The sequence below is a fragment of the Pleurodeles waltl genome, chromosome 5 (assembly GCF_031143425.1).
Source record: "Pleurodeles waltl isolate 20211129_DDA chromosome 5, aPleWal1.hap1.20221129, whole genome shotgun sequence".
NCBI lineage: Eukaryota > Metazoa > Chordata > Amphibia > Caudata > Salamandridae > Pleurodeles > Pleurodeles waltl.
The window spans coordinates 1253555981-1253582141 of NC_090444.1; the positions used below are offsets into that span (position 1 = coordinate 1253555981).

General features: G+C 46.6%; 1 protein-coding gene across 1 annotated transcript in view; it reads right to left on the bottom strand.

Moving 5' to 3' along the window:
* Positions 1–26161, bottom strand: part of MDN1 (midasin AAA ATPase 1) — a 1740009-nt gene that overhangs the window by 479300 nt on the left and 1234548 nt on the right. The window contains exon 62 of the mRNA XM_069235499.1: positions 3681–3781. Coding sequence (XP_069091600.1) covers positions 3681–3781 — 101 coding nt within the window. The remainder of the gene's footprint in view (positions 1–3680; positions 3782–26161) is intronic.

Consider the following 26161-nt stretch of genomic DNA (forward strand, 5'->3'; position numbering starts at 1 on the left):
AATGCCAGGAACTTCTGTGGCAATGTGGACTTTTTGAGACAAAACTATTTTTGTCACTGGTTGTTATGATAGTGAGGGCCCAAGCAGCTCCCACAAAAATACAAAGACATATACCGTTGGTGCACTTTAGTGACATTCTTTAAGGATTAAAAGATCTTTTGTTTTTATTAACATTTTATTTCTAGCTCTCTCCATCTATCGGTTGGCTTCACTGTGAATGATCACAATCTGCTTTTACACAAGGAGCATATCAGCACACAAAGTAGTTTTGTTCACTATCGTGAACTACTGTGGAAATCTGTGCTTTATGAGACCAAACATTATTTTTGCTGTTTGCTTATATATATATATATATATATATATTTTTTTTTACAATGGTGAGGGCCGAGCCACTCTCACAACAATAAAGTTTTACAAAAGCCACGTCAAAACAAGATACGCATTGACAAAACCAAAAGACTGACCACCAATGTCAGACCAATTGGCTTGCAAGTGCTTGTTTATTTTCATTTTTTCCATGATCTTGTTGAAACCGGTTACACTGACTTTATATTATGAATATTTTTTGTTAATACTAGCCTGAAACACCACATTTTACTAAATGATGCTTCAAGGATGTGTTACATAAAATCTCACAGTAATTTAGCAAAACTTTTTTTTCCTACTTGCATTTTCTATGAATATTATATTTGAAAGTAAAGAACCACAAATCTTGCTTTCAAGTTTCTGCAAATATACACATTTATTCAGGGAGCATTTATTCAGAACACTCACCCTAAAAAGAAAGGCTTTGCATTAATCAACCATAAACACAAGTTTGAACAGCATTAATATATGGACACAAATATCTCAAATGCAGACAATTTGCTTCCCTGTTCCATAATGTGGTACAGCAAATTGGCAGTCAAAGGGTTTGTGCTGTACAGGGTTGGATCTACTTGTCCCAAAGACAAAATAAACCTTAAAATGTTTTGCCCTTGACACCAAACAATAGGTTGTGGCTTTTGGGTTATAGAAATTCCACACCGTTATTACAGCATTTCCTTGGCCCACTCATCATAATAATAAACGCTACACATTAATGAACCATAATACTAACTCGAACAGCATTACAGGCTTAAATGTTACATTTATTGTAGACAATGCCCTTCCCTAACCCATAACGTGGCACTGTAAACTGACAGAGTTTGTGCTGCAGGGAGCTGGGTTACTTGTCAAAAGGAAAAAATATATATGAAAACTTGTTGCCCTCGACCCAAAACAATATGTCCAGGGTGTCCGGCTATAGGAATGTCGCACCCCTTAACAATAGAGCTAATTTTTATGCTGAAGAAATGCCAAAGCTATCAAAAAGGCAATTATGTTAAAGTTTCTGTGATCAAATATCAGAAAGTATAAATTGTTAAATGGTGTTAAGTCCAGTACTCAAATACACCCTCTCACTACAAAAAGCAACATGGAGGATAAAGCCAACATTCTATATTGAGTGCACGCTAACTCAATTTACCCTGCAGATGATACTCTCTCACCAGCTTGTCTCTCTACTAGCCTCAGAGAGATAGATGGGTTAAGTGAAGTGAGTTTGGCACTGGATGAGAAGAACTCATTTAAGTTCAGAAAGCAATAAATAAGACCAGGACCAGTCAATGAACATGGTATACATATACTGTAAATACAATGGATTTCAAAGGTATTTAGTGTCTCTACAACCAAAAGATTATATGGCTCTGTTCAGTTGCACATTCCCTAGGAAAAAAAAGGAGATGGCAGCAAAAGCCTCCACAACCTTCTTTCTCTATGACTGCAGATCCCCAGTCCACTAAGAATCCATAACACTGCAGACAAATGTCTAGCAAACAATGAAATCAACTATAATAGTCCATCTTTACAGATGCTAAGCTTACCCCTATGAATACATGGGAAACCCTGAAAAGTATCTTATCAATGCTAATACAGAAAAACACCCAGATACATCTCTGAGAACAGAAATGAAAATGTTACTTATCCAATAAGCATCTTTTCGTGGTAGGTAGTGCTGTAGACTCACATGCTACGCATAATCCTGCCAAGCAGTGTTGGGCCCAAATGTGTGCAAGGTTTTGTTCTTCGAAGAAAGCCTTTCAAGTCACGAGGTATTGCGACTCCTCTTCTTGCCCCTAATGCACATTGTCATCAACTCCAATGTTAGATCATTTTCTCGCACGGCGCGTAAGGATGGAATGTTAAGTAAAACACTGTATAAACTGATATCCATGCAAAGAAAGAGGATACTGCAATATAAGGGTGACTGGGCAGTCCTAGGTGTCAGGGGAGTAAGGCGGGAGCATGTGAATCTACAGCAACACATGCCACAAATAGATGCTTACTGAGTAAGTATCATTTTCTGTTCGAGGGATGTGTGGCATAGACTGTAAAGCAGTTCTCCCAAAAAAGCAGTGGCTAACCTGTGGAAGTTCCAGTGGTTTCAAAAAGTGTATGCAGAATTGCCTGCCCAACACTGGCTTGTTGGCAGACCAGCACATCCACACAATCATTTTTTATAAATGTCCTCTTCTGGCATCAGGGCCCTTGCTACCAGGGGTACCATTTACAAGGGACTTATCTGGGTGCCAGGGCTGTGCCAATTGTGGAAGCAAAGGTACAGTTTAGGGAAAGAACACTGGTGCTGGGGCCTGGTTAGCAGGGTCCCAGCACACTTTCAATCATAACTGGCATCAGCAAAAGGCAAAAAGTCAGGGGGTAACCATGCCAAGGAGGCAATTCCTCACACCAGTCACATAGTGCTGTCTTTGAATGGAAGGAGCGGCAGGGATCGCAAGCATCTTCTTTGCACCCGGGGGCGAGACACAAATTGAAGACCTGATGGAGATCAGTCCAAGGGTATTTTGCGTGACAATGAAGACAGTAGTGAAAAGGCATCTGTTCCATCACTGAGGACAAATGTGGGGGACACGTGCCCGGAAAAGGAAGAAGGCCCCAGAGGGTGAAGGTCCACGTGGGCCAGGTCAATATAAAGCTTCTCAACTAAGGAATCCTGGAATGGAAGGGAAAGAGGAACACGATCTATAACAAAATCAACAGAGAGAAGGAACTGTATAAACCCACACAGTGCACCACGCTTGTGTTAAACCGGAGCACACATCTGTACCCGACGGCAGAAAAAAAACCAATTCAACGGTACAGTCGATGACCATGCGCACTGCCAGCAAGAGGAGGGTCACAACATTTCGTGGCTAAAGGACGTTCTGCAAAAAAAAAAAATACTTGCACACATCCAGAATCAATACTAGATGGCAAGATTAAGCAAAGTATGTTTATCTACAGCCACACGTCTCAAACACCTATGTCTCATGAGGTCATCCAAAATTGCCAGCAGACATTGCTCGACATCCTGCAAATATTACAAGACACAGAGAATCAATGCTTTTGAATTCTGTGGTCACAAAAATGGATTCCTAAACAAGACATCAGTAAAAATGTTTACACCAGGCCTTCCAAAAGATAAATGAACAACACAATTCTTCAAATTCCCATCCTTCTCCTTCACCTGTGCTACATAACATAACGCTGTTCATACCTTAAACCATCAACAACTACACAGAAGTAAAGAAATCACATTTTAACTATGGCAAACTAAATGGTATATTAACAGCCAAATCATTCTGAAAATCAAGTAGTACCTGATGTGTGGATGAGAGTAAGTGCTGCTTTCAAGTGGTCTTCCAGTATGTAATTCAGCAGACAAATTACGCGTTTTCCACTCACACTCCAGCTGGTAGAGCTAAAATAAAAAAGAATTAAAATTGTTAATTTTAAGCTATTCTTTGTTAAAAACACTGTATATTTATAACACAATTACATACAAAATGTTCGTTTGTCACAGAAACTCAGTTCGTATCCAACTGGCACGTCCTAAAGTTGGGTCTCAAAGCCACCAAGAAATAGGGTCAGTGTGAAACACAAAGCCACGACTTGAGCAGTATGCCTAGATAATGGCTTTACTAGGACTCTGCTTAGCTGACTACAAATGTTTCTCCATATCACCTTAAACAGAAAAGATAATCCCCTTTAACAACAACTTCAAAAAGGTGATACCGATTGTGTTAGAAATTGGGTCTCTAGTATACACCTTTGCCAAGCAGGGACCACAACCGTACTGAGGTTAAGTCACTACACAACATCAATTATCTTGTGCCTCCCCTCTGGTAGCTCGGCAGACCAGGCAGGCTTAAAGAGGGGGCAAAGTGTAAAGTATTTCTGCAATACACCATACAGTAACACAGTGAAAACATAACAAAAAATACTCCACACCAGTTTAGGAAAATAGCTAATATTTATCTGAATAAAATAAGACATACATCCAATAGGCACAAGTCGAGATCACTTTTTAAAGGTTATAATGAGTCTCAATCCTTAAGAGTCAGTGGTTGCATCCTTTTAACACACAGTATCTGGAATGCGTCAAAAATAACGACGCAAAGGAGCCACAGAGGAGGAGATGCGTTGAAAAGTAAGGTGATGCATTGGATTTTCCGGCACGGCTAAGACAAAGCGTCAATTCTTTCCATTCTGCAAAGCAATGCCTCCATTTCAAGGAGAGTGCCATTGATTTCTCACTGAGATGCGGGGGTATTTTGACACCGAGGGACACTGCGTTGAAAATCCAGAATGCACTGGTAGGAAGGTGCAGGTGCTGCGTCGATCCGGTAGGCGATGCAGCAATTTTCCAGCTCCAAGGCAAGTGCTGTGTAGATTTCTGCAAGCGCTGCATACATTTTTTGATGCACAGATCTTTTCGTTCTTCTGGTGAAGTCTTTGTTGGCCCTGAGACTTCAGAACAGGAGGCAAGCTCAGTCCAAGTCCTTGAAGAGTACTTGTGGAGGAAGGCAGAGTCCTCCAGCAGGGGGCAGCAGGGCAACAAGCAGGAGAGCAGTCTTTTCAGCATAGCATTCCAGAGGTGTTCCTTGGGCAGCCAGGCAGTCCCTCTGACAGAGTCCAGTTGCAGATCCAGAAGTGTCTAATTTGGTGCGGACACAGACCACGTTTATATCCCCAAAAGTGCCTTTGAAGTGGAGGAAACTTCAAAGAGTGGTTTTGAAGTGCACGTTTCCATTTCACCCTATCCCTTGTCAGGAATCCCCAAAGTGCCTCCTGCGTTATCTGTCAGCATCCCCAGGGATTCGGGTTAAATCATATCTCTGTTCTTGGTTAATACTTCATGTTTCTAAGTAAACATATTGTGCTGTGCTACACAATTGGTTTTATCAATGCCTGTTTTACCAATGCTTGTGTGCTAATGTGAGCAGGTGTAGACATGTGCTTCTAATTGGGTGTGGTGACTCATCCACATGTGAAAACTCAACTGCTTTCCTGATTGGTTATAAATAGCAGAGTGAAGCATGCCTCCCTGCTTGGCCTTGTTTTGCTTCCTGATCTCAGCATCTGATTTTGGCAGTCCAGCCTCTGCTGTAATCCTCGTATTCAGGACTTTTGATGCAATTCTTTTCTTCGTTCCTGTACCAGCTGACACCAGGCATTCCTCCAGCACTCCGGAAAAGACTGCAGCTAAGTGACAAGTATTCTCCAGGGAGTTTGTTCTTTGAGTGCCGCGTTTTCCTAGAACAGCTGGTATATGTCAGACCTCGTATTTTGGCAGAGTGCTTATCTTGAAGAGACAAATGCATTTCTGAACATTCTACATTATCATTATTATAGTTACTTGCCTAAATGTGCTTCAGGAAATCTGCTTGAGCTCAAGAAATACAAAAAGTGCAATTTTAAAAGAGCATTTACGTGACTTTTCTTTCTCTAATAGCTTAACTCTTGGATTTAAATTGTGTCATTCATGCCTGTGTTTCAGGTTTGAGGAATTTGCTTTTGGAGGGTGTAGGAAGTTGGCTCTGTATGTACTATTTCAAAGTAAGAAATAGCATGCACAGAGTCCAGGGGTTCCCCTTAGAGGTAAGATAGTGGCAAAAAGAGATAATTCTATTTTGTGGTAGTGTGGTCGAGCAGTAGGCTTATCAGAGGGTAGTGTTAAGCATTTGTTGTACACACACAGGCAATAAATGAAGAACACACTCACTTACTCCAGGCCAATAGGTTTTTATATAGAAAAATATATTTTCTTAGTTTATTTTAAGAACCACAGGTTCAAGATTTACAAACAATACTTTAAATGAAAGGTATTTCACTCAGGTATCTTAGGAACTTTGAATCATCACAGTAGAATGTACAGTTTTGGCAAAAATGGCAATAAGCTATTTTAAAATTGGACACAGTGCAAAAATCAACAGTTCCTGGGTGACGTAAGTATTTGTTAGGTTCACAGGTAAGTAAGGCACTTACAGGGTTCAAAGTTGGGTCAAAGGTAGCCCACCGTTGGGGGTTCAAGGCAACCCCAATGTTACCACACCAGCAGCTCAGGGCCGGTCAGGTGCAGAGGTCAAAGTGGTGCCCAAAACACATAGGCTTCAATGGCGAAGGGGGTGCCCCGGTTCCAGTCTGCCAGCAGGTAAATACCCCGCGACTTCGGAGGGCAGACCAGGGGGGTTTTGTATGGCACGGGGGGGGGGGGGGGGAGGAAGAGAACACAAGCAGGCACAGAAAGTACACCCTCAGCGGAACAGGGGCGGCCGGGTGCAGAGTGCAAACAGGCATCGTGTTTGCAATAGGATTCAATGGGAGACCTGGGGGTCTCTTCAGCGATGTAGGCAGGCAAGGAGGGTGGGGGGGGCTCCTCAGGGTACCCACCACCTGGGCTAGGAAGAGGGCCGCCTGGGGGTCGCTCCTGCACTGGAGTTCGGATCCTTCAGGTCCTGGGGGCTGCGGGTGCAATGTGTTTCACAGGCGTCGGGTTCTTTGAAGCAGGCAGTTGCGGTCAGGGGGAGCCTCTGGATTCCCTCTGCAGGCTTCGCTGGGAGAGCTCAGGGGGGTCAACTCTGGCTACTCACGGGCTCGCAGTCGCCAGGGAGTCCTCCCTGTAGAGTTAGTTTTCCGCAGGTCGAGCCGGGGGCCTTGGGTGCAGAGTGGAAAGTCTCACGCTTCCGGCGGGAAACGTGTGGTCTTTAAAAGTTGCTTCTTTGTTGCAAAGTTGCAGTCTTTGTGGAACAAGGCCGCTGTCCTCGGGAGTTTCTAGGTCCTTTTAGATGCAGGGAAGACCTCTGAGGCTTCAGAGGTCGGTGGACCCTGGGGGAAACATCGCTGTTGCAGTTTTTCTTGAAGTGGGGAGACAGGCCGGTAGGGCTGGGGCCAAAGCAGTTGGTGTCTCCATCTTCTCAGCAGGGCTTCAGGTCAGCAGTCCTCCTTCATCTTCAGGTTGCAGGAACCTATCTTCCTCAGTTCTGGGAGCCTCTAAATACTCATTTTAGGGGTGTGTTTAGGTCTTGGAGGATAGTAGCCAATGGCTACTAGCCCTGAGGGTGGCTACACCCTCTTTGTGCCTCCTCCCGGTGGGGAGGGGGTCACATCCCTAATCCTATTGGGGGAATCCTCCATCTGCAAGATGAACGATTTCTAAAAGTCAGTCACCTCAGCTCAGGACACCTTAGGGGTTGTCCTGACTGGCTAGTGACTCCTCCTTGTTTTTCTCATTATCTCCTCCGGCCTTGCTGCCAAAAGTGGGGGCTGTGGCCGGAGGGGCGGGCATCTCCACTAGCTGGGATGCCCTGTGGCGCTGTAACAAAGGGGGTGAGCCTTTGAGGCTCACCGCCATGTGTTACAGTTCCTGCAGGGGGAGGTGAGAAGCACCTCCACCCAGTACAGGCTTTGTTCCTGGCCACAGAGTGACAAAGGCACTCTCCCCATGTGGCCAGCAACATGTCTGGTGTGTGGCAGGCTGGTAAAACTAGTCAGCCCACACTGGAAGTCGGGTATGTTTTCAGGGGGCATCTCTAAGATGCCCTCTGGGTGTATTTCACAATAAAATGTACACCGGCATCAGTGTGCATTTATTGTGCGGAGAAGTTAGATACCAAACTTCCCAGTTTTCAGTGTAGCTATTATGGTGCTGTGGAGTTCGTGTATGACAAACTTCCAGACCATATACTCTTATGGCTACCCGGCACTTACAATGTCTAAGGTTTTGCTTAGACACTGTAGGGGCATAGTGCTCATGCACCTATGCCCTCACCTGTGGTTTAGTGCACCCTGCCTTAGGGCTATAACGCCTGCTAGAGGGGTGACTTATCTATGCCATAGGCAGTGTGAGGTTGGCATAGCACCCTGAGGGGAATGTCATGTCGACTTAGTCATTTTCTCCCCACCAGCACACACAAGCTGGCAAGCAGTGTGCATGTGCTGAGTGAGTGCTCCCCAGGGTGGCATAAGACATGCTGCAGCCCTTAGAGACCTTCCCTGGCATCAGGGCCCTTGGTACCAGGGGTACCAGTTACAAGAGACTTACCTGGATGCCAGGGTGTGCCAATTGTGGAGACAAAGGTACAGGTTAGGGAAAGAACACTTGGTGCTGGGGCCTGCTTAGCAGGCCTCAGCACACTTTCAAATCATAACTTGGCATCAGCAAAGGCAAAAAGTCAGGGGGTAACCATGCCAAGGAGGCATTTCCTTACAAAGGGTTTTTCACACACAGTGAAACCAAACCAAACTGTGCCACCCTAACTGATTAAACCCAGAGTGGACATTTGTATTTCTTGGATTGTTTTTGTTCCTTTTAGTTTAACCGTATGCATGCAGGAAAGTTATATGTCACATAATTAATGCCCTGGTTTGTCTTTCTTGTGCATGATAAGTGCAACCACAGTTCTAATTGTAGTGTGCAACAGTGCATCTCTGTGAAGCCAGCCCTAGTGTCGCAGTACTTATTGTTATGGTACTCAGTTTGGGTTTTTGGTAATGTAGTGTTAGTAATTGTGCCAACAGTTATTATTATCCAAGAAAAGTGCTGGAGCATCCTGGTGTCCTTCTACCGCTCCCGTGCCCATATCAGAAAGAGAGATTCAGTTTCAAGGAAGTTGAGTGCACTAACTCTACTATCACTCTGTCAACAACGACCTGGCCCCCCCGAAGATACAGGGTGCCTGGCTGGACCGGCAAGACGTGGCAGTGTTTTGTCTCTTTTTATTCCACTCCCCCTTTCCTTTTGGGACACCTGCCAGGGTTTCTGTGTCCACCAGGAAGTGCTGAGAGGTGTTCCAGGAGGTCGGGCATACCATCGCCCCTGCAGACATTCTGCTTTTCAGGTAAGTGGCCCGTCTCGACAGCCCTGTCTGCCAGGACCCTTGGGAACAGGGGGTTTATTAGTCCTTTGTATGAGGGCAGACCACTAGCTTTTGAAGAGTAAGAGAGCCCCTCCACCTTTCCGGCCAGAGAAGCCGATCTGTATGCAGATGCAGCTGAGTGGCCTGTGTTTATGGCTGTCTGGATGGAATGCACAAGGAGAGCTGTCAACCAGCACAGGCCAGTGAGTGCACAGAAATGCCTACTTTCTAAAAGTGGCATTTCTGAAATAGTAATGTGAAATCCAACTTCACTAGTAAGTAGGATTTCTTACTACCATTCCAACCCTACCAAATATGACAATTCTATTAATCTCAGATCAGAATTTACCACATGAAAGCATATAAGGGAAAAGGCTTCACAGTAGTGAAAAACAACTTTGGGGGGTTTCACTACCAGAACATGTTGAATTTATAAGTGCATGTCCTGCCTTTTACTTGCATAGCACCCTGGCCTATGAGTTAATTAGGGCCTCACCTTAGGGGTAACATATGCAATAAAAGGGGAGTCTAAGACTTGCCAATTAGTTTTAAATGCCAAGTCGAAGTGGCAGTGAAACTGCACACACACCACAGGTCTTGCAGTGACAGACATGAGACATGGTCCTGGGGCAACTTATGTGGGTGGCACAATCAGTGCAGTAAGCCCACTAGTAGCATTTAACTTACAGGCCCTGGGCACACCTAGTGCATTTTAGTAGGGACTAAAAGGCAAATTAAATATGCCAATGGGGTATGAGCCAATGTTACAATCTTTTAAGGAGAGAGCACATGCACTTTAGCAGTGGTTAGCAGCGGTAGAGTGCCCAGAGTCCTAAAGCCAACAAAAACGAGGTCAGAAAAGAGGAGGAGGAAGGCAAAAGGTTTGGGGTGACCCTTCAGAGAAGGCCATTTTCCAACTGTAGGAAAGTGCCCTCTTTCTTGTCATGGTTACCCCCATTTTCTGCCTGTTGTCAGTGTGTTTGACTGTGTCCACTGGGATCCTGCTGACCAGAACCCCAGAGGTTATGCTCTCTCCTGTATATTTTGGTAACTGTACCTTTTTCTTCCTACATTTGGCATACTGGTCGCCCCATGTAAGTCCCTAGTATATGGCACCCAAGTAATTAGGGTACCAGGGGATCCCTATGGCTGCAGCAGTTATTCTGACTACCACAGGGAGCCCATGCAAAGGGTTCAGCAGGCCTGCCGTTGTAGTCTGTGTGAAATGGGTGCATGCACCCATTTTCAATACAGGTCACTGCACCAGGTCATTTCCCTATGGTAGGCCCTCTCAGCCCACAGGGCAGGGTGCAGGTACCTGTGTGTGAAGGCACACCTGCACTAGCAAAGGTGCCCCACACAAACTCCAGTTCCATTTTCCTGGACTCATGAGTGTGGGGACGCCATTTTACGCGTGTACCCGACATAGGTCACTACCTATGTCCAGCTACATAATGGTAACTCCGAACCTGGGCATGATTGAGTTCAAACATGTCAGAATCATACCGCAATACAGTTGCAAGTATTGGAAATATGATTCCATGCACTCTGGGGGCTCCTTTGAGGACCCCCCCAGCATTGCTAACACCAGTCTTGCAGGGTTTTTCAGGTATCTCAAGCTGCTGCAACCCCAGACAGGTTTTTGCCCTCCTGCTGCTTGATCTGATCAAGCCCAGGAAGGCAGAACAAAGGATTTCCTTTGGGAGAGGGAGGTAACACCCTCTCCCTTTGGAAATAGGTGTGACTGGTTTGGGAGAGGTAGCCTCTCCAAGCCAGTGGTGTTGCTCTGAAGGGCACATTTGGTGCCCTCCATGCATAAACCAGTCCACACCAGTTCAGTGACCTGCAGTCCCTGCTCTGGCATGAAGCTGGACAATGGAAAGGGGAGTGGCCATTTCCCTGTCCATCACCACCCCAGGGGTGGTGCTCAGAGCTCCTCAGAGTCTCCCTGGGTTCTGCCATCTTGAATACAAGGTGGGCAGGGAACCCTGGGGGCAGCTGAGTGGCCAGGCCAGGCAGGTGACATCAGAGTCCCCTCCTGATAGGTGACCAATCCCCCTTTCAGGGTTATTTCTGGTCTATCTCTTGGGTGGGTCCTCAGATTCGGCTTGCAAGATTCCAGCAGGACTCCTCTGCAACCTTTACTTTGACTTGTGGCTACTGGATCCGCAACTGGACTTCACAGGACCCTACAATCTGCAGCTACAGAAATGATTCTGCTCTGCAACATTGTTTCTCTGGCTCCTTCCAGCAACTGCAACATTTCCCCGGCTGTGCATCCTCTGAGGGCGGGAAGGCTTCAGTCTGCAGCAAGAAGGAATCTACCTGCGAGTGAAGAGTCACTCCTCTGCATCCAGAGTCACTCCTCTGAATCCAAAGGCACCTACTGCAACGACAACCAGCTGTGTGGATCTCCTCATCCTGAGCAGCATGGATCCTGCATCATGGTGGTGGTCCGGAGTAGTCCTCTTGAATCTCTGCCAACTGTCAAACTTATGTGGAGGTAAGCCCTTGCCTTCCTATGCAGGACAGTACCCCGTGCACCACATCTCTTGCAGCTGCCAAGGCTTGTTGGCATCTTCCCTCCAAGGGATTTTCAGGCTACGTGTAGCCTCAGCACTCCTCTACGTGGTTCTCCTGCAGCGTGGGATCCCTTTCTGTTATGGTGCATGGGCTCCTTCTGTGACTTTTGTGTCCCCGTCCTGTAAGACTCCTGTAGGCTCTGCCTCTGCTTCTGCTTCTGCTTCTGTGGGCCATCTGTGTCGCTGAGGGTCCCCTGTGACTCACCTCCTAGGGTGAGTCTTCCCTAGGCCTTGCAGGTCCCCAGCAGCACCATTTTTCCACTTACCGCGAATTTGCCTTTGCCAAGGCTTGTTGGTGGAATTCCTGCACCAACACCCATCTGCAATCTTCATTCCAGCGTGGGAAAATCCTCAAGAACTCATCTCCGGCTCCAGGGCTGCAGTGCTGACTTGTTCTTCCTCACCGTCGACCAACTGCTGCAAGTACAGCTGGGTGGGTAGTAGCTCCTACTCCCCTTGGACTCCAATGACACTTTTTGGACTTCCCCTCTCTCCACACGTCTTCCTCTACAGGAATCCACTGCTGGTTTCTTGCATTCTTGTCTGGGTGTCTTCTTTTCCTTCCTTGTGTGTGGTTTGGGGAAAATCCACTGTTTTACTCCTGCAATCCTAGTCATTAGAGGGTATTGTGGTACTTACTTTTGGTGTTTTCTAGAATCCCCAGCTCCCCCTCTACACATTGACACACCTAGGTGGGAGTCCTGTATTTGCATTCCATTTTTTTTTTTTAGTGTATGGTTTGGGCTTCTCCTAGGGTCACTATTACTTATTGGTATTTGCACTGTTTTCTAACCTTTTCCATGCCTATTATTGTTTACTAGTGTATATAATTAGTGTATCACTTACATCCAATTGGAGGGTTGCCCTTCTAGTATTTTGTGTGACCAAAAGTAACTTTATTGTTTTACAACTGAGTGTTTTCGTTCATGTGTGTTAGTACTGTGTGGCTACATTGGTTTTGCATGACCTTTGCATGTCTCTTAGATAAGCCTTGGCTGCTCATCCACAGCTACCTCTAGAAAGCCTGGCTTCAAGACACTGTCTACACTTCAATAAGAGGGGCTACCTGGGCCTGCTATAAGGTGTAAGTACCTTAGGTACATACCACACCAGGCCAGCTTCCTACACCAACACATTCTGTTTCATGTTACTGGAAATGTTGGGGAGGTAGGGGGTGTTTCACATCAGGAAACTGCCTCAAGTAACGTCTGTACACACATTTGTAGACACCTCCTAACCTACATGCCCAATATCTTAACCTAACCTTTTTAGCAAGTTAATTGCTTGGGTCAACAGTGGGTTGCATCTGAACAACAATTCAAGTTTCCAGTCATGACCTTAGATGAGCTTATTTGAAGTTCTAATCCGGCTAGGTTAAGTGCAATAATGTGTATATGAGAAAGGCTGACTACAGAAGTTTTTTCTTAAGTGACAGGGACTAACCTCATAAGTCATCTGGGAACACTGGAAAGAAGCATTGCATTTGGAGGCTGGGGTTCTATGAAAGTAGGGGCAATGATACAAAATGCATCCTTTATTTTTAATCATAGTTATGCAATTGCCACATTTATTCATCACTTCCCATTCCCTCCAAGCAAACTGTAGTCTACCATGGAAGTCATTTCAGACTCTTGCCTTAATGTACTGCCCAGAAAATCCACGGTGGCTTCTACCAGCCTTAAAATATAAGGTAGGGACGTGAGGCCTCTATTCGGATTCTAAAGCAGGAAATGGTTAAAAGGTGGTAGCCTGTGACGGGGATGATGGGGTAATGTCATTCACAATGATTTAACAACAAGAGGATGGATGGAATGCCTAAATTAATCTCAGCCACTGGCAATCGCTCAGGCCACATCCCAATAAATTGTTTTAGCCCACTATACCACCTAAGGTTGGACTTAGACACATGCAAATCAGTCTTATCCCGGCTCAAATCGGAACAGTCTAGCTCTTACTGCCAAGCCAGGTCCTCTCTGAACCTGAATACAAGCAACCCAGGACCAGTTTCACTGTTATTATGGGCTCTTCCGCCAGGTAGAACTGGATCCCGATGGCAAAGTGAGCATGGGAGCCACATCTGGGCATACCCATTGCATTTAGGTTGTCAACTGCAACTACAACTAGGTGATGGATGTACAAGACAATAATGGACTGGGATGTGGCCCCAAGGAATTACCAGTGGATATGATTAATCCAAGCATTCTATCCATCACTTGTGTATACGTTAGTATGTCAGTCAAAGTGGAACGAGTATGCCCAGATGCTAAACCTGCCTGATGAGCCCATAAAAAGGGTGAAATTAGTTCTGGGTTTCTTGTGTTCCGGATCAGGGAAGTTTTTGGGCAGGCAGGCTGGATTGTACCGATTGGAGCAGGGTCAAGACCAATTTCCATATAGCTGGATCCAAACTGAAGAGTAAACGTGTGCAAAATAGTGATGGAATGGATGCTGCCCTGAGTAATTGCCAGTGGCTCAGATTAATTTCAGCATTACATCAATCACTTTTTGAATAATTTACCAATGATGTGTAGTACCACAATCCAGGTGCACTCTAACCGGATAACCTCGATACCTTCCTGGACGTGTGAATCTATCAGGGTCACAAATACAAACTCTTAAGTCTCACTTTGGAAGGATGAGGGGTGCCATGATATAGGAGGTACAATTCTGAGACATGCTCTTGCACTAGAAAACCTTTCTACCAGAACAGGCACACTGAGTGGTGCTGTAGGTATACCCCCTCCTCTGTAGAAAAAAACCCTCACAGATATGCCAAGCGTGAGCTCACATCTCTGTTATACTCTTTCTTTCTGTAATACCATTTAGAGTTGTAGCAGGCTGCTTATCATGGCTTCATAACCATATCAAGGTCTATGCTGTTTGCCCTATTTCCTAAGTGGCACCGGTGCCAATGTTCTATTACAGTTGAGAATGCATTAAGGCCTGGACCTACTAACATGTCCTTCTAAGAACTCCTAGGTCCAGAAAGAATCTATGTTACTGAGGGCTAAGAAAACAGAGGAAAGATCTGAGGGACATATGTGAGGTATAACAGGGGAGGCCAGAGACATGTAGGTAGGAGGGTGACACCTCCATAGTTGCTCTACTGGGCTAGTGACCAAGCCTAGTGTGAAAGCAGCAGGAGACAATATAAAGCCTTTATCATCCAGCTGATTAATGGCAGTTACATTTATCCCTCACTAACATTGTATTCACAACTGAAAAAGCAATTTTTCATGCAGGAAAAAAAGCCAAAAATGGAACAAAACGGGGATATAACAGTTTGAGTTTCCACCTCATATCCCTCTGTCTATATTTCTGTCAGAATACTGAAATGGTACTGTAGGAAAGCACCCATTTTGGCATTGTCAGCTCCCACTTTTTGACACATATCTCATGTGATTTCGACCGAAAGTACACTGGGTTCACTTCACAATGGAAGTGGTCATAGAGATGTTGTAGTCAACCTAAAGGTGGGTAACCCATTGGCTGGCACCTGGCACTCCCTATAATGCCCCTAAGTTGAGTATTTAGGTGGAACCCCTGAACCGAAGAATTCAGATCCTGCCGACCTAAGAAGCAAAAGGACAAACAAATAGTTGCAGAAGAGGAAAAGAAGCACCAGCTGGCCTGGTAGCAGACCACCGGCCTGCCTGTCAAAAAGATGACTCATCCTGCAGCTGCCAAGAGTGATTCCAGTGTGGTCTGACCCATCTTGGACTCCCCCCAAGATGCCTGTAGCCCCTGCACGCAGGCCCCCTCTCCCACAGCTGTGTTTTGATAGAAAACCAGACACCTCCAGCAGCCACTGCACCCGTTGCCCTGACCCCATCTGAGGAGGGTCACAGGTGCCCACAAGGTCCCCTGAGCTCGATTTCAACCTAGTCCCCCTACCCATCCCCCCAACCCACAGGTATCCCTGACGATGCCTACAGCCTCAACACGCAGGACACACCTGACAGTGAGTGCACCCGCAAGAAGAAACCCAATGCCTAAGGACACTCCTGAATCAGTCGGCTCTGGAGAAAAGAACCGAAGGGTACACCTATGTTCCTGAGCACCCCAAGTCTACAACCTACTTGTTTGTTGTCCCCAACCGGCATCCTAGCCAGAGACTTCAGCCTGCCTTCATGAGGACGAAATTCCCATAGGAAACCATGAGACACCTGACGTCTTACTGCACCCCTGCACCTGGCCGCCTCAGTGCTGCCCGGAGGGACCTGCTGGTGTGGTATTTATCAGTGCCTACTACTTACCTTAACTCCCTGAGACTGGCCTCCTAAGTTGTTGTTAACCTTGTGTTTGCTGAAAATTGATTTTCCTCCATAGGTGAACACTCAAAAAAGTGCTTAACTGATTATGAAGTTCTTGGGTTTGAAACGTATAAACAGTAGTTTTATTTTCCTAAACTGGTCTCGCATTTATTCTTTCAGTGTATCTCATATTTATTGCCTCTGCGAGTACACCAAATGCTTAGTACTACCCTCTGATAAGCTGAACTGCTCGCCCACACTACTACAAAATAGACTATTAATCCTATCTACATTTGCCTCTGCACACCAACTGGGGATCCACTGGACTCTACACAGTGTACTTATTTTCAGGGTAACATACAGAGAGCTAGCTTCCTACACAAGTGAGAAGTATTTATGATTAAAAATGTGCTTACCTTGTAACGAAGTTCTTGGTTTCAAAATATATATAAAAAGAAGTGTTATTTTTCTAAATTGGACTTGGATATATTCTTTGTGCATCTCATTTATAGCCTCTGTGAGCACAACAAATGCTTAGGATTACCCTCTGATAAGCCTACTGTACAAGTAACTTACCTTCCGTAGTGAAATATCTGGTAGACATATATTCTAGTTGCAGATTCCTTACCTTAGAATTTTCCCCCAGGCATCAGACTGGATCCGGAGATTTTTCTTCAAGCAATACCCTTGCGCTTCGGTAGGTGGCATCGGTCGACTCCGCAGGCATTGGAGGCGTCATGATGATGTCGGGAGTAGTACATAGACGCCGCCCTCGAACAGTGACGTCAGTTTCTTTTAACGACTTTCCATGCCAGAGTGCAGAGCCGCTAAGAACACTGAGATTGGTGCACCAGAGCTAAGTACCTGAAAGGGGGAATCCCTCTCCCTAGAAATCAGTTCGCAAGCGGGGAGGATGGTGGGCGGTGGACCCAATTTGGATTCAAAAGCCACCACTGCAGGTCTTTCAATGTTGTCTCCGAAATCTGGACCAGGTCGGATAGATTCCCCTGATGCTGCGCCCACTGGAACTTCAGGTCCCACTGTAGAGCCCACATATGCCATCTGGCATATGTTACTAGCAGGATACAGGAGGCCATGAGGCCCAGCAGCCTCAGTCGATCTCGCCGGAACCAAAGACCAAGGCCGAAAGATTGGAATCATAGCCTGAATGTCTTGGACTCGTTTGTCAGGAGGATAAGCCCGATACTGCACTGTGTCCAGAATTACTCTGATAAAAGGGAGCGACTGAGAGGTAGTCAGGTGTGACTTCGGCACGTTGATTGTGAACCCCAGCGTGTGCAGGAGGTTCACCGTAGTCTGAAGGTGGGAGACAACTTTCTGGGGTGAGTCTGCCTTCAACATCCAGTGGTCGAGGTAGGGGAAGACTGAGACCCCTAACCAGCGCATATGAGCTGCACCACCGCCATCACTTTCATTAACACCCGAGGGGCGCAGAGTAAACTGAAAGTGCTCGTGACCTACCACGAATCGTAGGTAACGTCTGTGGGCAGGCAGGATGGGGATATGGAAATAAGTATCCTGCAAGTCCAATGCTACCATCCAGTGTCCTGGGTCTAAGGCAGACAGAACCTGAGCCAGGTGAGCATTTTGAATTTCTTCTTCTAAAGGAAGTAGTTCAGGTCCCAAAGGTCTACGATAAGACGTAAGCCCTTGCCCTTTTTTGCTATCAGAAAGTAGCGGGAATAACAACCACAACCTACTTCTGGCACAGGGACCTTTTCTATAGCTCCCTTGGCCAAGAGAGCTGCGACTTCCTGGCAGAGAAGCACCAAATGATCTGCCGGAAGGTGATTGAAGGATGGTGGCATGTGTGGTGGAGCAGATTCAAAGGGAGGGAGTAGCCCTTTCGAACGATCTGCAAAACCCACCCGTCCGTGGTGATATGTTCCCAGTGGGGCAGGTGATGCGAATCCTGCCACCAACTGGACGGGAGTGATGGGACGGACTAGGAGGGTTTGGAGGCTGCAGCGAGGGCAGAGGTGGACTGGACAGACCTCAGGTTCCCTGTCCCACGGGCACGTGGGATTCCGCGTTCTCGGCCACGCATAGGCTGGCCAGCGTGCGTGGCACGGTGGCTGTCTGGAGGACGAAAAGCGGACTATGGGGGGCGAGAGGCTGAGGAAAGTCCAAGGGACCGAGCTGTTGCCTGGGAATCCTTGAATCTCTCCAAGGCCGAGTCCACTTTGTCTCCAAAGAGACGGATGCCATCAACGGGCATGTCCATGAGTGACTGTTGGACATCCCCGAGAAACCAGAAGCGCGTAATCGGGCGTGGCGCCGTAAGGCCACCATCGTAGCAACCGATCTGCCCAGAGAGTTGGTCGTATCCAGCTCACAACGGATTGTGAACTTTGCCACATCTCTCCCATCATTCACTGCTTGGGCGATGATAGCATGGGCCTCCTCCGGTATCTGCGGCAGGACTTGCGCAACCATATCCCACAAGGAGTGGGTATAACGGCCCAAAAGGCATGCGGTGTTTACAGAGCGCAGCGCTAGACTGGAGGAAGAAAACAACTTCTTGCCAAACTGTTCCAGCCTTTTGGATTACCTATCTGGTGGTCCAGAAGGGAACACGTCTGAAGAAGAGGAAGCCTGGATAACAAGATCCTCAGGCGTGAGGTGTTGGACAGGAATTTAGAGTCGTTCGGAGCGTGCTGATGGCGGCGTGCGATAGTCCTATTCACAGGAGCCCCTGTGTTGGGTTTGGACCATGTACCCAAAAGAACATCTGTGAGGGCTTCATTAAATGGTAAAAGGGGTTCTGAAGTAGAAGCCCCAGGCTGAAGCACCTCCGTCAGGAGATTAGACCTGACCTCTACAGTAGAATCTCAAGGCCGAGGACGTCAGCTGCCCTACTGACCACCATACCATAAGTTGCTCCATCCGCCGTAGCCACGGTAGGAGGAGACAGCATGCCAGCATCAGGAGAAGTATCTAGGCCACTGGCTTTGCCCAATTTGTGTGCCCAGTCCATAGCAGGGTCAGCCTGGTATTCATAAGGGTCCAGGGACCTCTCAAATCCCTCCCCAGATTTGTACCCATAGGAAAAAAGGTCCGAATCCGACCTGGGGTGAATAGGCCCCACCGAAGCCAAAGGTGGCGTCGGCCATGCCACTCCAATTCCGAGTCGTTGGGGAAAAGAATTGGGTCGACGTCGATAGTGGGCACCATCGATGTCGGGAGTGTCAATAATCAACCTAGTACCGGGGAAGGTCTCGAGGGTGCGACCGGTGCAGATCCACACACAGATCCAGAGGTGACCTCGGTGGCCGGGGCCAAAGCCGCCAGCGCAGAACCCGAAGTACCCTCAGCCGAACCCCTGGGGCCCAAAGGCACCGTATCGGGGTCAGCCCGCCCAAATAAGAGGCACTTAGCGTCGTAAAACTCTTAGTTGGGCGGGGGTCGCTCCGGCTCAGGGAAACTCGGGGAAGCGCAGAGTCGACTCAAACGCAGGCTCCGAGGACGGAGGCCTAGTGCGCCGCATCAGCCTAGCGACTGGGCAAAGTCGGAGATCGATAGGACTTCTTTGACTACTTCTTCATACCTTGACCCGAGGATTTAGAGGAAGACGAGTGGTGATGACTTTGTGAGCGATCTCAAGACATACCTCTCAAGCGAGACTGGGACCTACGTGGAGTCGAGTGTCAGGCCGCCATTAGCTTTAGGGACCGCTCCCTCAAAGCCTTCGGGTGCATGGCCCGACACTCGGAGCACAACTTCGGGTCGTTGTCGCGCTTGAGGCACCACAGACAAACGCAATGAGGATCCATCACAGACATCGTCCGATGACAGTCCACACAAGGCTTGAACTCGGTCTTCGGGGACATCCTCGACGCACCAAAGTCGCACACAAAAAAACTTCTACGGATCAGGATGGGGTGCGGAAAGAAAAGAACTGACGTCACTGCGTGAGGGCTGCGTCTATGTACTACTCCCGACGTCATCACGGCTACCACGACGCCTAGGGAGTCAACCATTGCCACATCACGACGCGCAAAGGTATTGCTCAAAGAAAGATCTCCGGATCCAGTCTGACGCCTGGGGGAAAATTCTAAGGCAAGGAATCTGCAACTAGAAGTCTATCAGATTGCTCGCTCACACTACCACACAATAGAGCATTAATAGTATATACTTGTGCCTCTGCAAACCAATTGGGAATCCACTGGATTCTCTGCACGGTGTACTTCTTTTTACTGCAACATACAGAGAGCCTACTTCCTACAGCTACACTAAACGTTCAGGCATTATCTTGTTCTGTGTTCATGGACCCTATTCATTGAGCAAGAAAAATTAAATTAGACACTCTGTGATATGTGCTGAGATTGGAAAGCATCCCACTGGCAACATTTCCTTCTGAAAAAGGGAAAAAGCAAGGGGGTTTTAGGATAACAGTGACTTGAACACATTTTGGATATTTACCTTGCGCTTGTTAAAAGAAAAGGTAAAGGAAAGCAAACTTTTTTTGCTTCTCTTTGGAGAGTTACTGCTCTTTTTTTTTTATCTGGTCAGGGACATCAGATGTGGATTTTGTGTCTATGGATGATATTGAAGATGTATTCCTAGAGAAAATGGCTTATCAACGGGCAGGTAAACAGTCAAGTTAAAAAGAGTATGATTTTTTTTTTTTTTTTTTTAAACGTAACGTACTAGCATCATTTGAAGAGGAGTCAATACCTCAAACATCCTAGATTCTGGGCACTAGATTTTACTTACTATTGGCCCATGGCCAATGTAATTCTGGAGGTTTTGGTTCGGGTCAACTCTGAGCCCTTAAAAAATGCTCAGATCTTTAGCACTGCGTGAGAAATTTTGTGTAGAGCTGGAATAGGGATTAAGATTAGGGAACTTTGCCCCCAACTCAGGCCTGTGGCTACAACATGCACACCTGATTTGGTCAAGGAGCTCTGCAGCTCAGATTCCAGTAACCAAGACAGTGAAATCCCTCCACATTTTCATGAAGCATTGCTCAAACATGTGAGGTGGGACAGGCATGTCGCCACATCTGTCCTGCAGAATTTCCTGGTCTGAGCAGTTCCACAGAACAAGCACCTAAGGTGGTACTACTTTGTTAGCGAGTCACAAGTTGAAGAATCTGCAGTTATATGTCTTTAACAGAAGAACAAAAAACTTACCTTCGGCAATGACTTTTCTAGTAGAGACTATTTAAATACAGATTCTTCACCGACCCACCCTTCTCCTATTTCTGTGGAATGGACTCACATGATCCATCAATAAGATATAGAATCTGAAATATCTGCACACTGCACTTCTGATTTCAATGACTCAACATTTGATGGTGGTGACGGACACCAGAAAAAAAAACTAACATCAGGGCTCAGAGGTGGCAGTCTGAAAGTGGTCCCAACGAACAAGTTACTTATCTTCAGTAACACCTTATCTGGTTGGAACTTCCTCTAGCCGCATACTCCTTGCCTTCGAATTAAGCCCAGGAATCAGAATAGATCCAGACTTGTTTTGTGAGCAGGACCCCTGCGTGCTGGCAGATGGAATTCTTCATCTCCGCATGGAGTTGTCTGCGTCATCCACGCTGGAAGTAACAGGCGCGGTGCCCATACAAGCGCTACCCCAGCACACAGATGTCTTTTCACATCTTTCTATACCAGAAGTGCAGAGCCACGAAGAACATGGACTACTGGTGTGGAAAGCTAGAGCCCTGAAAAAGAAACAACCCTGTCCCTAAAAACTGTTTGCAGAGAGAGGAGGCTGAGTGAGATGGTAAGAAATATGCAGAAAGAGTCTCTACTTAGATTAGGGGTACCTAAGGTGAGTAACTTTTATATCTGATAGTGACTTCTAGCCGTAGATTCCTTACTTTAGAATAGATACGCAAGCAATACCTCCCTGGAAGTTGGTCTGCACAACAATAACACAATAACAAAAGTGCTGCAGGACCGAAATGCTCATCTGTATGGACACAACTGTCCAGGTAGTAATACTTGGTAAAAGTGTGGAGAGGCCCACATTGCTTCCTGGCAGATGTCTAAGACTGGAACTCCAAGCGCTATGCAGTTGGCCTACATGAAAGGGAGTGCTGACTTTTGGCGTTGAACCAGATTGGATAGATGTTCAGGCATGGCAGCTTGAAAGGCCATCTAGATGGTAAGAAGCCTGAGGGGACAGTTGTGCAAAGGCTCCAAGGGAGTGCACATTAGAAAATTTGGAAGTAGATGAAGGTCCCACTGAGGCCTGATTAAGTGCGAAGGTGGAAACGTGATGGAAACCTTTTAAGAAGCTATTTACACCAGAGGATTTAAAGAGGGATGGCTGATTTGGCAACTGCTGAAAGTTTGAAATCGCAGAACGATAGCCCTTTAGGGTGCCCAGAGCAGAGCATTGCTGGAGAGAAAGGATTAAGAGAACCTAAGAGGGGAGCAGAGAGAGGGTCAACCTGTTTCTCTGCACACCATGCCACAAAATTGCCCCAACAGTAGGCATATACAGTCTTGGTAGAGGGACTCCTGGCTGACAAAGATAACATTGTAGACTTTGGAAAGAAGGCCGAAATCTGTCAACTGTCACCACTCAACCTCCACGTATGAAGGCTGGGCATTGACAGGTTCGGGTGGAGAACCCTATTCAGATGCTGCAACAGAAGATCCCTCCGGAAGGGGCAGCCTGATCAGGGGATCAATGGCCATGCTCAAAAGCTTGGTATACCAAATACTCAGAGTCCAGTCCAGAACCACAAGGATGAATTAAGCCCGGTTGTTTCTGATCTTTTTGAGAACTCTGGGCAGGAGTAGCATGGTCGGAAAAGCATACAGGAAACTTAAGCTTCACTTGAGACGAAAACTGTCTTCGAGCAAGTTGCCTTGGAAACTCAAGCGCACAAAACTGCTGACTACACATTCTCGGCAGTGGCAAACAGATGTAAGTAAAGTTCTCCCCACTGCTGAACGAGCCCTTGCACCTCCTTCGGATGGAGACGCCCTTCATGATACGCTAGGCATCCTCCTACAGGCTCGTCCCGCATGGTGTTGAGAGCCCGCCAGGTGTTGAACCACCAGGCAAATGCTCTGATGTTCCAGGTATGTCCAGAGATGTAGGGCCTCTTGACGGAAGGTCCAGTACCCCACCGCCCATGTTTGTTCAAGTACCACATGGCAGTGGTGTTATCTGTGAAAACCTGCACTTGATGGAGGGTAGAAAAGCTTTCAATGCAAGCTGGATTGCCAGTGCTCCAGTTGAGTTCAGATTCTGCTGGAGCACAAACGGCCTCTGATCTACATCTCTCCTAGATGGCCGCCCTATAGCAGGAGTGATGCATCTGTCACCAATGTCAAATCTGGATGGGAAAGATGAAAGGTATGTCACTGAACCAAAACTGCAGATTTTGTGCAGTTCCTTCCGAGTTTGGGACCATGTTGTAGAGTTTCTCTTGATATTGCGCCCACAGGAACTTCAGGTCTCACTGCAGAGCCCGCATATGCCATCTGCCACGTGACACCAGCAGGATGCAGGAGGCCATGAGGCCCAGCATCCTCACAGTTAGTCCCACCGAAATCCAGGATAGAGGCTGAAACATCGGTATCATAGCCTGAATATGCCTCTCAGGAGGATAAGCCCGAAATTGCACCCTATTAAAAAACAGCTCAGATGAACAAGCGCCAGGTGTGATTTCAGCACATTTATAGTAAACCCTAGCAAAAGCAGGAGGTCTGCCATAGTCTGGAGGTGGGAGACGACAACCTGGGGCAAGCCCACCTTCAACAGTCATCGAGTTAGGGGAAGACTAAGACCCCTGATCTGTGCAGACGAGCAGGCATGTGTCATAAGCAGGATGCAAGAGGCTAACATTGGTATCATAGCCTGAATATCCTGGACCTGCTGTTCGGGAGGAACAAACTGCACTGTGTCCAGAACAGCTCGGAGGGGAGGTAGCATCTGAGAGAAAGTCAGGTGTGACATTCAACAGCAAGTGCAGAAGGTCTGGCGTATTCTGATGATGGGAGATGACAGTCTGGGCGAACCCACCTTCAACAGCCAGTTCTCGAGATAGGGAAAGTCTGGCAAAACTTGACCTCTGCAGATAATCTGCAACATCCGCCATAACCTTGGTGAACACCCAAGGGGCACTGAAAAGGCCAAAGGGGAGCACAGCAAACTGAAAATGCTCGTGGCCTAACAGAAACCACAGGTAACATCTACAGATAGGCAGGACGAGAATGTGTGAAGTAGGCCTTCTGCAAGTTCAACGCTACCATCCAGTTTCCTAGGTCTAGGGCAGAAAGGTCTTGAGCGAGCACTAGCATTCTAAACTTCTCCTTTTTGAGGAAAAATTGAGAGGAAACATGAAGGAAACTACTTTGCAGAAGGCCCCCCACTTTCTGCCCCCTCCACAACTACTAGATGCTGTTTTTTGACTGACAGTGCACTGATGCCTGCTAATCAGAACTCAACGACAGTGATCTTTCCTTTAAAACACGTTATATCTGATTGTTTTACAACGGGGAACAGGACTTCAGCACCTCAGTTAGTCTCTAGTGGGAAACCTCCTGAATAACTTGGTCTAAACCACTACTTGCCTGAACCACTACTGCTAAACAACTCAAAAGTCTCTACAACTAAGTACTGAACAACTACTGTCTAAACAACAATTGTGCCTGAATAACAAATGACCGGAACAACTAATTTTAAGGTAAGGTTTTCTTTTTGTTTTTTATGGTTTATTAGTTGTTTATAATATTTTATATATATATATATATATATATATATATATATATATATATATATATATATATATATATACACACACAGGGAGTGCAGAATTATTAGGCAAATGAGTATTTTGACCACATCATCCTCTTTATGCATGTTGTCTTACTCCAAGCTGTATAGGCTCGAAAGCCTACTACCAATTAAGCATATTAGGTGATGTGCATCTCTGTAATGAGAAGGGGTGTGGTCTAATGACATCAACACCCTATATCAGGTGTGCATAATTATTAGGCAACTTCCTTTCCTTTGGCAAAATGGGTCAAAAGAAGGACTTGACAGGCTCAGAAAAGTCAAAAATAGTGAGATATCTTGCAGAGGGATGCAGCACTCTTAAAATTGCAAAGCTTCTGAAGCGTGATCATCGAACAATCAAGCGTTTCATTCAAAATAGTCAACAGGGTCGCAAGAAGCGTGTGGAAAAACCAAGGCGCAAAATAACTGCCCATGAACTGAGAAAAGTCAAGCGTGCAGCTGCCACAATGCCACTTGCCACCAGTTTGGCCATATTTCAGAGCTGCAACATCACTGGAGTGCCCAAAAGCACAAGGTGTGCCATACTCAGAGACATGGCCAAGGTAAGAAAGGCTGAAAGACGACCACCACTGAACAAGACACACAAGCTGAAACGTCAAGACTGGGCCAAGAAATATCTCAAGACTGATTTTTCTTAGGTTTTATGGACTGATGAAATGAGAGTGAGTCTTGATGGGCCAGATGGATGGGCCCGTGGCTGGATTGGTAAAGGGCAGAGAGCTCCAGTCCGACTCAGACGCCAGCAAGGTGGAGGTGGAGTACTAGTTTGGGCTGGTATCATCAAAGATGAGCTTGTGGGGCCTTTTCGGGTTGAGGATGGAGTCAAGCTCAACTCCCAGTCCTACTGCCAGTTCCTGGAAGACACCTTCTTCAAGCAGTGGTACAGGAAGAAGTCTGCATCCTTCAAGAAAAACATGATTTTCATGCAGGACAATGCTCCATCACACGCGTCCAAGTACTCCACAGCGTGGCTGGCAAGAAAGGGTATACAAGAAGGAAATCTAATGACATGGCCTCCTTGTTCACCTGATCTGAACCCCATTGAGAACCTGTGGTCCATCATCAAATGTGAGATTTACAAGGAGGGAAAACAGTACACCTCTCTGAACAGTGTCTGGGAGGCTGTGGTTGCTGCTGCACGCAATGTTGATGGTGAACAGATCAAAACACTGACAGAATCCATGGATGGCAGGCTTTTGAGTGTCCTTGCAAAGAAAGGTGGCTATATTGGTCACTGATTTGTTTTTGTTTTGTTTTTGAATGTCAGAAATGTATATTTGTGAATGTTGAGATGTTATATTGGTTTCACTGG